General features: G+C 51.1%; 1 protein-coding gene across 1 annotated transcript; it reads right to left on the bottom strand.

Annotated features, from left to right (window-relative positions):
• Positions 1 to 271: 271 nt before the first annotated feature.
• On the bottom strand, positions 272 to 2,415 carry LOC135587571 (gibberellin 20 oxidase 1-D-like). Its single transcript, XM_065079137.1, has 3 exons — positions 1,642 to 2,415; positions 1,218 to 1,539; positions 272 to 1,129 (listed from the first exon to the last, which is right to left on the bottom strand). The coding sequence occupies exons 1-3, from the start codon at positions 2,205 to 2,207 to the stop codon at positions 860 to 862; spliced, it is 1,158 nt and encodes a 385-aa protein (XP_064935209.1). The 5' UTR covers positions 2,208 to 2,415; the 3' UTR covers positions 272 to 859.
• Positions 2,416 to 13,200: the final 10,785 nt, after the last annotated feature.

The raw sequence follows: 13,200 nt of genomic DNA, 5'->3' as shown, positions 1-13,200 counted from the left end.
TGCCTTGGCGGCTGCCATGCCCCTTAACCAGCGTTAGAGGACAATGGAGAGAGAGAGAGAGAGAGAGAGAGAGAGAGAGAGGGAGGGGAGGAGTGGCACTCATGGGACCTCCCACTCTCCGCCTCACAGCCCTTTTATCGTCATCTCTCTTACCCATGTCACCTAATCCGACGACAAATATTAGGACAAATCTCCACACAGGACACCTCTCTCTCTCTGATCTGATGTTGGTGTGGCACAAGTGTTTGTAGCAATAAATCCAAAGCAAGAGTTTGAAAGAAGAATCCTCCTTTGCCACCAAGATCCAATCACGACATGTCCTGGTGGCAGATGCTACATGCCAAAGGAAGGGGGAAAATTAGAATACCAGTACACTGGTGCCAAGTAGAGGACAAGCCACTCTAGCGCAGAGGATAGGACTGGTTTACGGATCCCTCCAGTTATATCAACCTCAATTTGAGACAACGTATGCTGTCCCAGTTTGTCACCTTGGCTCCTTCCTCTCCCCTCTCTATCGTCATGCAACTCCCACTCTCTTTTCTCTCTTCCTTCTCCAACTTAGAGTTTGGTTTCATCGGAGAGGAGAGAGAGAGAGAGAGAGAGAGAGAGAGAGAGAGAGAGAGAGAAAGAGAGAAAGAGGGGATATGGGCTATTACTTTCTATATGACCGAAATGAAAGGTTTTTAACAGCGAGGGATGCAACCGGCAGATACATGTATATAACGCTTTCTCCTCCTGTCTCGACTTGTCTTCTTATTGGTTGAAGCCTTATTTGTCGACACACAACTCGGACCCCTCCCCTTAGCTCTAATAGCAAGAACCAAAAATGAATCCGAGGCCTGGCCGCATCTCTCTCTCTTCACTGCGGCGCCGCGGCCCGCAGAATCCAACTCGTGAACGCGTCGAGCGTCTTCATGTCAGCTCGGTAATGCTTCTGGGTGAACTCCAGCAGCGCGGGCCACGTGAAGTCTGGGTACGCCCTGGGATGGTCGGCGTCCACCAGCTCCGCCGGCGGTCGCACCACCTTGTCGGTGGCCGGGCACAGGAAGAAGGCCAGTGACTTCCGCGCCACCTTGCTATTCACCACCGCCCTGTGCAGACAACTCTTGTACCTCCCGTTCGACAGGGCCTGCATGCAGTACCGCAGCTCGTTAGTGCTTCGGCGCACTCGCCTACGTGCGTTGGTGTAGTGGGAGGGGAGGCTCGCTTGGCGTTACCATGAAGGTGTCGCCGATGTTGACGACGAAAGCATCGGGCTTGGGGCAGATGGTCCGCCACTTGCCGTCGGCGAAGACCTGCAGGCCTTGGACATCGTCCTGGTGGAGGATGGTCAGCGAGGTGGGGTCGCAATGGGGGCCGGTGCCGAGCGTGAGCTCCGGCCTCTGGCACGGCGGGTAGTAGTTCAGCCGCATTATCGAGTCGTTGCCCTCGAAGAACTCACGGAAGTGCGCCCGCCCAACCCCCAGGCTCAGCCCGAGCACCTCCATTATCTGTAGCGACAGGTTGCTCATCGCCTCGCAGTACCGCTGGTACACCTCCCTGTCATCCAACCATGAAGCATCGAATTAGCGAGATGCGATTCACCGCCGTGAATTCCGGTCGACCTGCTCGATCGTAGTCCATTCATTGCCGATCTTTTACCCGGAATAACGGAAGTCTTCCCCGAGGGTGCGGACGATGTAGTCCTCCACGATGTCACCGGCGAGCGGCGAGGGCGAGAAGCGGAACGAGAGGGTCTCCTTCCATGGCAGCTTGTTCGCGAACCTCCCGGCGAAGCTGCTGGCGTAGCCGCAGCTCTCGCCCGTCCGCCTCTGCGCCCTCTGCTTCTCGGCGAGCGGCATCACGAAGAAGGCCTCCACGCAGCGGTGGGCCTCCGCCAGGAAACCGGCGTCGATGCCGTGGTTGACGACCTGGAAGAACCCGTGCCGTTGGCACGCGTCCGCAACGGACCCGGTGATCGCCGCAGCCGCGGCGGGGTCTCCGGACATGATCCCGCTGAGGTCGATCAGGGGGACGACGAGTTCTTCGTGGGCGTCCGGAGTCGGCGCCTCGCCTTCGGGCCAGACGAACTGCTCGGGGATGCTGGCCTGCCGGCTATGGAAGGCGGCGTCGAAGATCAACGGCGTCCCGGGTGGCCCCGGCTTCGCCATGGTAGCTATGGTCGCATTCACCTCTGTTTTGGGTGGAGACAGAGTGCGCAGGACCATGCTGAGACGCTTGTTGCGACGAGCTCTATGAGTGCATATATAAACACGTCTACCACTTGTTGTGTTCAGAACGAAAGCGAGGTAAGAGGAGGAGGAGGAGGAGGAGATGCCAATCCAATCGTGGAAGACGGTGTCTCCTGTTAAGGATTCGATGGCATCATATCCTCTGCCTTTTAACTGCTGCCCTTCCCTCCTCCTTATATAGTGGAGAAGGAGGGGTTTGCTGCATCAGATCACAGCAATCATCAACCTTACAATCCTACAATATCTATCACCATATACAAGATTAAAATCATGAAGAGATTCTCCCTCGCTGTGATGACCCTGACAGCGAATCCCAGCCACATAATACCAAAAAGAGCATGTCTTTATTTCTCCATATACAAATGGCGATGGAGAATGATGTGCGTAGCTACGCATGTGTAAAAGCAAACACAGCAAAGTACAATTCCAGTATACCATATCTTATGGGTGCAATGTTGTGGATGTCTTCCTCTCTCTCTCTCTCTCTCTCTCTCTCTCTCTCTCTCTCTCTCTCTTCCCGTATATAGCAATTATATTCCTATGGTGTAATCGGATCCAACGAGGCACGCATCATCTTTAACCAATGAAATTTTGGATTTTGGGGATAAAAGTTTGGCCTTTTCCGCCATCTCAGTTTCATGGAAAGGAGAGGAGATGATGCAGATTTGTTATCGAATTCAGGTCGATATCAAAGAAGGGAAATCAAATCTGACCTGTCAAATAATTGGACTTGACCATTCAAAATTAGGAATATTTTGTCTTTATTTATTTATTTTATTTTTTTTCATAATTATTTTTCTTTAGGGAAAAAAAAAGAAGAGAGGAATTACAAGAAAATTACGGGTGACAATGACAATATCTACCTGATATCAAACATCAGGATCCGAAAGATGTGATGATGGAGCGCAGCAGCAGTTCCAGTTCTAAGGTGGACCCGGTCGCCTTTTTCTTTGGCAGAGTTGGAATTGATGCGGTCGACGATGGTTGGCCGCCCCTCTCCGATGGGGGCCTCCGTGTGCACTTGCAACCACCCTCTCCTTCTTCTTATCCTCTCTCCCTCTCCCGACGCTGGCAAGGTAAATGGATAAACAGTGTCGCCCACCGCCCTCCACTTAGTCCCCATCATTTGGTTAGTCTCAATCTGGTCTGCTCCGAGGTTACCAACTCCAAGCATCCCATCACCCACCCTGCGTCTCCTAAAACAGCTTGAAGCAACACCGCGTCAGGAGGATTCACACCATCGCTCACCATCACCCACCCTCGCTCGTCGCATGCAGATGTTGAGCGCTACGAGACCACAGACGACCTCATTCTGACTCCCCACCCGATCCAATATGGAGGAGTTCTTTAACAGAGCCCGGGATGGACCAAATCAGTAGCCAGGAGAGGAGGTCTGTGCTGCACGACAGGACCTGCATAGATAAACAGAAATCATCATGCCGGGAGATTGCACTCCGGAAACAGTGATCGGTGACCAGACATGAGCTGAGCACCATCAGCTACTGCGCTAACGGATGCCACAATCTGTGATCATAAACATTGTTTGATGGAAGCGCTGCCAAAACCCTGGGGAAGTGAATCCGGTGCCGGCAAGAACTGCCAAAACCCTTAAGGCTGGCCATGCCTATTGAACTTCTCACTCTAACAATAGTCCAACGGGTGCTCCACTGCTACATGATGGTGGCAAATTTCCACTTGCATCATACCTGTCTATCTTCTGTGCGTAGGTGTGTCTTCATGCTGGCACATAGAGGAGGGCAGCCACATTCGAGCATAGAGTTGTTTAGTGGTTCCATGCTCTTATAGAATTCACGACGCTTGTCCCCTTACACCATAGGGAATGGTGTTGTTGTCCCTTCAACAGCCATAAAGGCTCGAGCGTCTCACGTTCTTATTAGCATAATGCCTCTCTAATAATTGAATGGAATGTGAGGCAGGGCATAAAAAACACACGGTTGGGGACGTACGCTTCTTGTGTCCTGTGACAACAGTGCTCCTCTCCGATGGGCAACTACTGAGCCCACGAACGTGGCTCGATTGGGCCACGCTAATGCCGCGAAGGCCCAATGACGGATCATGTTATGTTGAATGCTTTTATATTCGTGTACGTACACGTGTCGTCTTCCTTGTAAAGTCACATGTGTAGGGGATCCCTCGCTGTCTCTGCGTCCCACCGGAAGATATGCGTCGATCTATCTGTATCGACAAACGATTCGATTCTGGTCACCGATTGTGAGACTAAGAACGACGAAGTCGAAGGATTTGAGGCCCTTTTTTTTTTTCGGCTCCCTTTGGGATGAAACTGGTGAACGGTAATCTTACCGACAGGTGCTCGTATCCTATTGTTAAGCCATCCAGTAAGCAAGCCGCCGTCACGTGCTCTTTTGACGTGGGCCAGCAGTCCGATAAGTTACGACATGCCAGATTAAAGGGAATTCGCGCACCGCGGGTGTGTGCGACGACGACGGAAATGGAAGGATGTGACACCTTTTTTTGACCATCTTGTCGCCCAACTCGTGGACGGTAAGCCCACCAATGTCAACCAACCCCTTTCTTTTCTCGTAAACAACGCGAGATGGGCAGTAATCGTATCCCGTAGGCCCAAAGCTCATCCACGAGGACAGCATTGACGGGACGACCGTGCGGCCCAGTCGGAGGAGGCTGCGAACGCCAAACAGGTGACGACACGGCGACGGTCGGGTTCCTTATGTGTCGGATCATGAGAATCATACGATTGAGTTGTTATAAGAATATTTCGACCGTAATAAAATTACTTTACCTTGTCTCCAATTCTTCCATGTGTTTTAGCTCTATCACTTCTCCTTATCCATTCAACACGAGAGAGGGTCGAGGACGAGCGGAAAGCGACGATTGGGATGAAGGTGATACGGTATATTTTGGCTCAAAACACGTCAGAGTATTACGTCATCGACCACAGTCAGAATCCATACTAAGACACTACTCGACACGTCATATCTTGGGAATCCCGAGACAGAGCCGCTCTCGAGGCACGCCAAGTCAGAATCCGTACCAAGGTACTATTTGACATGTCTACCATGCCAACCTGTGTACGACCGACCCACATGCAGTACTATAAAGACCTCTAGCCAACATCTGGTAGCGGGGGGGGGGGGGGGGGGGGAGATCAATTGATCACTCCACTGACTTGCTCGTCGGAGGGGCCTCGTCGGGTGATCTTGACGAGGGCAATTTTTGTAGGAAAACCCGGCCACTCCACAAAGGCGAGCTGCCAGCCACCCCGGAGAAGGAGAGACGCAGCTCGAAATACACGGGGCCCGGATCGGCACACAAGGAATGCTAATCAATACCCCGTCGCGAGGGCCCGATCGACCTCGGCATCCAGCTCAACCGATAGAAGACTCCCGACATTGACCTGTGGACCAGGCCATGCTGACTCACCAGCCACGGCACATCTGTTCACCAACATTTTGGCGTTAGAAGGAGGGTCGATGTCGCAGGAGCAGCTGACAGGAGTTCTCCCCGAGGGAGAACCTCTGACCGACCTCTCTTCCATCGAACCAAAAGGCCAGGCCCTCCCCACCCCCGGAGACGGGGGAACGTCGGCTTTGACGCCAGATCACTACTAGCGTTTGTTCAACGACCTGGGGTTGTCGCCCCCGGGGTTTGCCACAGGGACCTCGGCCGTGACACCCAAGGCATTCCTTAGCCTGACCAAGCAAATGCAGGCCATGACGGGTATGATGTAGATGCTCGCTCCAATCATTTCTCAGATCGTGCGACTAGTGACGTGCATGACCGACCCGACTTGGCAGCGGCCGAGCGAGGAGCAGATCTGGACTGGAGAAGCCCGAGAGCAAGCAATGGACCTGAGAGGCCCGCCCGAATAGAGCATACCTGCACCCTATCGAATCACACCGCCCCGCTCAGAACTTGACACCATATCGTCCGACTCGGCGGACGACTCGCTTAGGGCCCAATTGTCCCGGGTCAACCAGCGTTTGGACGCGTTCTAGTGTGAGTTTCAAAAATTACGGGGTGAGTCCAACGAAGGCGGCTCGGGTGGGTCCCCTTTCACTCAGGATATACAGGGCAAGCTTGTACCCCTCAACTTCATGCTACCCACATTGGAGACGTACGATGGCGGCTCCGACCCCGCGGAGCATGTCGTCGCGTTTCGGGCTCAGATGGCCCTCTATGGCACCCCCGACGCACTGATGTGTCGGGCATTCCCGACCACTCTAAGGGGACCGGCACGAGCATGGTTCAGCCGGCTACGCCAATCCTTGGTCTCATCCTTCGACCAGCTCACCGAGGAGTTCGAGCAGAACTTCCTCGCCAACATGCAACCTAGGCCCTCCACGGCCACCCTACTCGTGCTATCCCAGCACGAAGACGAGTCGCTCTCTCAGTTCGTGGCACGCTTTGCCGTTGAGATCCGGGGATTCCCGATGCTCACCCCTCTCTTATCATGCAGGCGTTTCTGGTGGTTGAAACCTTCAAGGTTATTCTGGTCACTGATCGAGGAGCCGCCAGTAACTATCCCTGAGATGCTCCAACGCGCCAACCAGTACATCGCTGCCGAAGCTTTGGTGGTGGGAAAGCGCATGAACAGCAAGAGGCCAAGGGTGGAACAATCCTGGAGAATGACTTCAGCAGCCCCAGTGCAACCTCGCCAGAGGCTCGATTGACAAGAGCTATTGCTCCCGAGGCCCCCGCCTCTCCCTCTGAGCACGTTCCACCGGGACTACGGCCATGGCACGGAAGATTGCCGTTACCTCCAGAATCAAATCGAGGACTTGATCCGCAAAGGTCACCTCGGGTGCTATCTCAAGGAACTCCGAGCAGCAACCCCACGTCCCAAGGGACCCATCGAAAGATGCCTCGTCATCCAAAATCTCTCGTCGAAAAGCCACTCACGACAAGAGGTCCATAGGCTCGCCAGATCGATTCCTAACCTATGGCTCATCGGCCCAGCTTCTCGCCCGAGTCGCTCCATGTCAATCCTCGACTTGCGACTCGTCGGCTCAGCTTCTCGCTCGAGTCACTCCATGTCAATCCTCGACTTGCGACTCGTCGGCTCAGCTTCTCGCCCGAGTCACTCCATGTCAATCCCCAAATTGCGACTCGCCGGCTCAGCTTCTTGCCCGAGTCGCTCCATGTCAATCCTTGACTTGCAACTCGTCGGCTCAGCTTCTCGCCCGAGTCACTCCATGTCAATCCCTGACTTATGACTCGTCGGCTCAGCTTCTCGCCCGAGTTGCTCCATGTTAATCCCTGACTTGTGACTCGTCAGCTTAGCTTCTCGCCCGAGTCGCTCCTGCTAATCATAGGTGCCCAGCAAGCCAATCACGTGAATGATGGCACGTGTGACTTGATACATAATCTTTTTGCTTATTATATTTTGGCATATATCACTTTATAACTATTGCATAAATGCATATATATATATATATATATATATATATATATATATATATATATATATATATATATATATATATATATATATATATATATATATATATATATATATATATATATATTGTGATGTCCTTGGATTTGTGCAATGGGAATCGGATCTTGATGAGATCACGATAATGAGATCGATTCACCTTTAAACACATATCCTAAATAATCCTGGTCATAGGTTACTCGAGAGGGACATCGTGATAACCGGACAGACTGGTGTGCTATATACCCGTCCATATGATGGATGCAGCTGGTCTCATAGCTGCTCGTGTAGGGACATTAGGGATATAGTACAGGTGCTCATTGGAGAATGAGTTCACTGATTGATCCGCTTACGGAATGCTGGATGGTTGATGATGCCTTATTGTCAGATAGCGATTCCTAGTCCTAGTGGTGTATCTGGTCCTTAGACTTGAGACACCAAGGATGTCATATATAAGTGCTCCACTCTTTGATACCAGACTTATAGGTTTGGTTGTCCCAGATCTAGTACAACTGGTCATTGGGAGTGGTAGTCGACCTTACGAGGGCTATTGAGTGTCGATAGAGGATCATCCACTCTCGGCGTCATGAGAGGAATATCCCATGTGTTCTTGCTCAGACAAATCCCTGGCCAGAGTCATTCGGGTTGAGAGAGAAAGAGTTCTCCGGGAGAATCCGATTAGAGCGAGACTCGAGTAGAAATCGTATGGGTCTGACAACACCATGCTCGATATACGGTCTCTGAAATATTAGATGGATGAGGGACTATAGGTACACGGTAACTAAGGATAGATAGGTCCAATGGATTGGATTCCCCTGTATCGTCTGAGGACTACGGCGTAGTGGCCTAGTACGTCCGTAGTCGATGAGTCAAGTGAATTATTACAGAGATAATAATTCACTGAGTTATAAGGAGTTCTGATAGGTATGACTCACGGCCAGCTCGATATTGGGCCTAGAGGGTCACACACATATGGTAGGCATTACGATGAGTAGAGGTTCGGATATGAGATATCCGACGGAGCCCTTGTCTTATTGGATGCAGATCCAATACCCACTAGGGGAGGACCCATTAGGGTTTGATAGGGGACCTCTATAAATAGGAGGGATTCAGAGCCTCATAGGCTAGAGTCTTTGCTTGCCTTTCCTATTCTCCTCTCCCTCTCCACCTCAGAGCAGGCTTGAAGTTTTGAGGAGCATCGTCGCAACCCTGCTGTGTGGATCATCACTAGAGATGAGGACGCTTGACCTCCTTCACCCTCTCCTAAGGATCTACAAGGAAACATGGATATACGATCTCCCTAGGTAACACAATCTACTCAACACGCAGTTTTAAGTTTCACAGATTTTGTGCACCAATCTTCGCACGACGACGAACATCTCTTTGGGAATCGAAGATTTTGTTTTCTTGTTCTTGCTAGTCATAAGTGCCCAGCAAGCCAATCACGTGAGTGATGGCACGTGTGACTTGATACAGAATCTTTTTGCTTATTATATTTTGGCATATATCACTTTATAACTATTGCATAAATGCATATATATTGTGATGTCCTTGGATTTGTGCAATGGGAATCGGATCGTGATGAGATCACGATAATGAGATCGATTCACCTTTAAACACATATCCTAAATAATCCCGGTCATAGGTTACTCGAGAGGGACATCGTGATAACCGGATAGACTGGTGTGCTGTATACCCGTCCATATGATGGATGCAGCTGGTCTCATAGCTGCTCGTGTAGGGACACTAGGGATACAGTACAGGTGCTCATTGGAGAATGAGTTCACTGATTGATCCGCTTACGGAATGCTGGATGGTTGATGATGCCTTATTGTCAGACAACGATTCCATAGTCCTAGTGGTGTATCTGGTTCTTAGACTTGAGACACCAAGGATGTCCTGTATGAGTGCTCCACTCTTTGATACCAGACTTATAGGTTTGGCTGTTCCCAGATCTAGTACAGCTGGTCATTGGGAGTGGTAGTCGACCTTACGAGGGCTATTGAGTGTCGATAGAGGATCATCCACTCTCGATATCATGAGAGGAATATCCCATGTGTTCTTGCTCAGACAAATCCCTGGCCAGGGTCATTCGGGTTGAGAGAGAAAGAGTTCTCCGGGAGAATCCGATTAGAGCGAGACTCGAGTAGAAACCGTATGGGTCTGACAGCACCATGCTCGATATACGGTCTCTGGGATATTAGATGGATGAGGGACTATAGGTACATGGTAACTGAGGACAGACAGGTCCAATGGATTGGATTCCCCTGTATCGTCTGGGGACTACGGCGTAGTGGCCTAGTACTTCCGTAGTCGATGAGTCGAGTGAATTATTACAGAGATAATAATTCACTTAGTTAGAAGGAGTTCTGACAGGTATGACTCACGGCCAGCTCGATATTGGGCCTAGAGGGTCACACACATATGGTAGGCATTGCGATGAGTAGAGGTTCGGATATGAGATATCCGACGGAGCCCTTGTCTTATTGGATGCAGATCCAATACCCACTAGGGAAAGGACCCATTAGGGTTTTGACACGGGATCTCTATAAATAGGAGGGATTCACAGCCTCATAGGCTAGAGTCTTTGCTTGCCCTTCCTATTCTCCTCTCCCTCTCCACCTCAGAGTAGGCCTGGAGTTTTGAGGAGCGTCGTCGCAACCCTGCTGTGTGGATCACCGCTAGAGAGGAGGACGCTTGACCTCCTTCACCCTCTCCTAAGGATCTGCAAGGAAACAGGGATATACGATCTCCCTAGGTAACACAATCTCTACACGCAGTTTTTGTGTTTTTTGCGGATTTTGCGCACCAATCTTCGCACGACGATGAACATCTTTTTGGGAATCGGGGATTTTTGTTTTCTTGTTCTTCCGCTGCGCATATGATGTCGCCCCCCCTTATGATTTCCCAACAGTGGTATCAGAGCCAGGTTGTTCGTGCGAATGATTGGTTTTGAACTGCGTGTATTGTGTTTAGGAAGAATTTTGACGTCAAAATCGTTGACGCAAAAGCAAGGAAGGGCAACAACAGTTGCTGCCCTCGATCTGCATGCCTGCAGCCACCTGCAGCGGCAGCCGCAGCCAGGCAGCACAGCGCCGGCGCATGCGCCGGCGCTATGCCTGCAGCAGCCGGCCGGCGGTCTGCTTGCAGCAGGCTTGCTGCCGACGGGGTTGGCAACCCACGGGCAGAGGCGCCGCAGGGCAGCGGCGCCTGCCGCCGAAAGGAAGCGGCGCCTGCCGCCGCAGGGCAGCGACGCGCGACGCCTGCCGCCGCTACTCCCGCGGGCGAAACCCCCCCCACAGGGGCGGCCGCCCGGCGGGACAGCACCGCCTGCGGAGGCAGCGACGCCCGAAGGGGGAGCCCACCTGCAGCGACGCCTGCCGCCGCTACTCCCGCGGGCGAAACCCCCCTCACAGGGGCGGCCGCCTGGCGGGACAGCACCGCCCGCGGAGGCGGCGGCGCCCGAAGAGGGCGCCCACCCGCAGCGGCATCGCCGCCAGCGGGCGTGCCGCCTGCAGGCGAGGGCAGTGCCCTCGCCCCGCCGCACAGGCCGCCGCCGGCAGGGTGGCGGCGGCGGCAGCAGCGAAAAGGGGAAAGGGTATTAGGGTTTTCTGCGCAAAAGACAGTTTTGCCCCTCGGAATTTGAGAAATTCCAGTTTCTGTCTTTTGTCCAAATTACGAAAATACCCTTAGGAATTGAGAAATTCCCTATATATCCCTGATTTCAGAAAATATTAATTAATTAAAAGGTTTAGTTGATTATTATTTTTATTATTATCTAGTAGTCCTACATGATGATGATTATTTATACATGTGATGTATGATGAGTGGACGGATGATCATGGACCGTGTGATGTGTGTACTTGTGATTATTATTATTGAGGTCTGCGAACCTCCATTATATTTCTCGTTTATTGTCGGGCCTGCGTGCCTATGATTAAGTTGTAATCACATGAGGAGGCGCAGCGGGAGCGTGGAAGCCATAGCGGGACCCACGAGACGGACGATCGTGATGCATGGAGATGCATCAAGATGTCGACGGAACCGACGAGGACGAGATGGACGATCACAAGGCATGGAGATGCACCGTTGCACACACAGATCTTGATGTGAGTGATTAGGCCTACTGGCTCGGGCCTAATCATATTAGGTTGTGGTCCATGATCATCTGGTGTGATTGCTTATACACATACTAGATATGTATATATATTTGCATGCGATGTAGATATATATTAAATATGTATATGTGTGACATGTCATATTAGGAGACCAAATCATAGAAACATCTCTCGATAATATTAAGTCGGTAAACGTGAGGCAATTAGATTGACCCACGTGGCCTTCCATCGTTATGAGTAGGAACCGAATCCCGGTGTAGGTTGAGTTGGTCGAGTCCCTCGAGACTCACCTATATCGCGATTCGCTATCTTGCTTACGACATAGAGATGTCACCGGTGACCTGAGGGCATGATATGCTTGGTCGAGTCCCTCGAGGGTATATCATCAAATCAGACTCATCTTGTAACGAAGGTGTTGACTTAACCGAGCATCATGGTTGGTCGAGTCCCTCGAGGCCATGGTGATTCGGAGGCCGAACAGGACGGGAATCATAAGGAGTTGTGATCGGCAAGAGTTGTCTACCTTTTAGGCTTAGTGTGATTGGTCGAGTCCCTCGAGGTTACACTAAGACGCTGATTGGATCCTGATCCCCACTAGAAGTCTGCCGGAGACTTCCGTTTCACGTGCTGAGGGTGTCGCGTGACTCGTTAGTAAAATAGTGGGAGCATATTAAGATAGAAGTCCATATCTTGATAGTTTATTTCTTGCAAAATCTGCATGTTATTCATTTTTGCTACATCTTTATTTTCAGAAAATGTCGCTTTCAAATCCCTTACGTGGCATACTTGATGTCAACCGCCTCACTGGTCCAAATTATACGGATTGGCTCCGTAACTTGAGAATTGTTCTCACAGCGGAGAAAATCGTGTACGTCCTTGATACAGTGATGCCTACGCCCGAAGAAGGGGCAAGCGAGGATGAGATCGCTCGCTACGTGAAGTACATTGATGACTCCACTCTTGCTCAGTGCTATATGTTGGGCTCTATGACTCCAGAGTTACAGAGACAACATGAAAAGATGGATGCCAGATCCATTCTCCTACATGTCCGTAAATTGTTTGAGGAACAGGGAAGGACTCAACGATATGAGATATCCAAGAGCCTTTTCCGCGCTAGGATGACTGAGGGGACACCGGTTCAGAACCATATCCTAAAGATGATTGAGTGGATAGAGAAACTCACAGGTCTAGGAATGGTCCTAGAGGATAACTTGTGTGTGGACATTGTGCTTCAGTCCCTACCAGATTCCTTTTCACAGTTCATAATGAACTTTAATATGAACAAGCTTGAGGTGACTCTCCCAGAGCTCCTCAATATGTTGAGGGAGGCAGAGAGTACTATTAAGAAAGAGAAGCCAGTTCTCTACACTGGTGAGACCAGAAAGAAAAGGAAAGCAGAAAGGTCCCTTAAGAAGGG

The sequence above is a fragment of the Musa acuminata genome, chromosome BXJ1-8 (assembly GCF_036884655.1).
Source record: "Musa acuminata AAA Group cultivar baxijiao chromosome BXJ1-8, Cavendish_Baxijiao_AAA, whole genome shotgun sequence".
NCBI lineage: Eukaryota > Viridiplantae > Streptophyta > Magnoliopsida > Zingiberales > Musaceae > Musa > Musa acuminata.
This window is presented reverse-complemented; position numbering and strand designations above follow the sequence as displayed.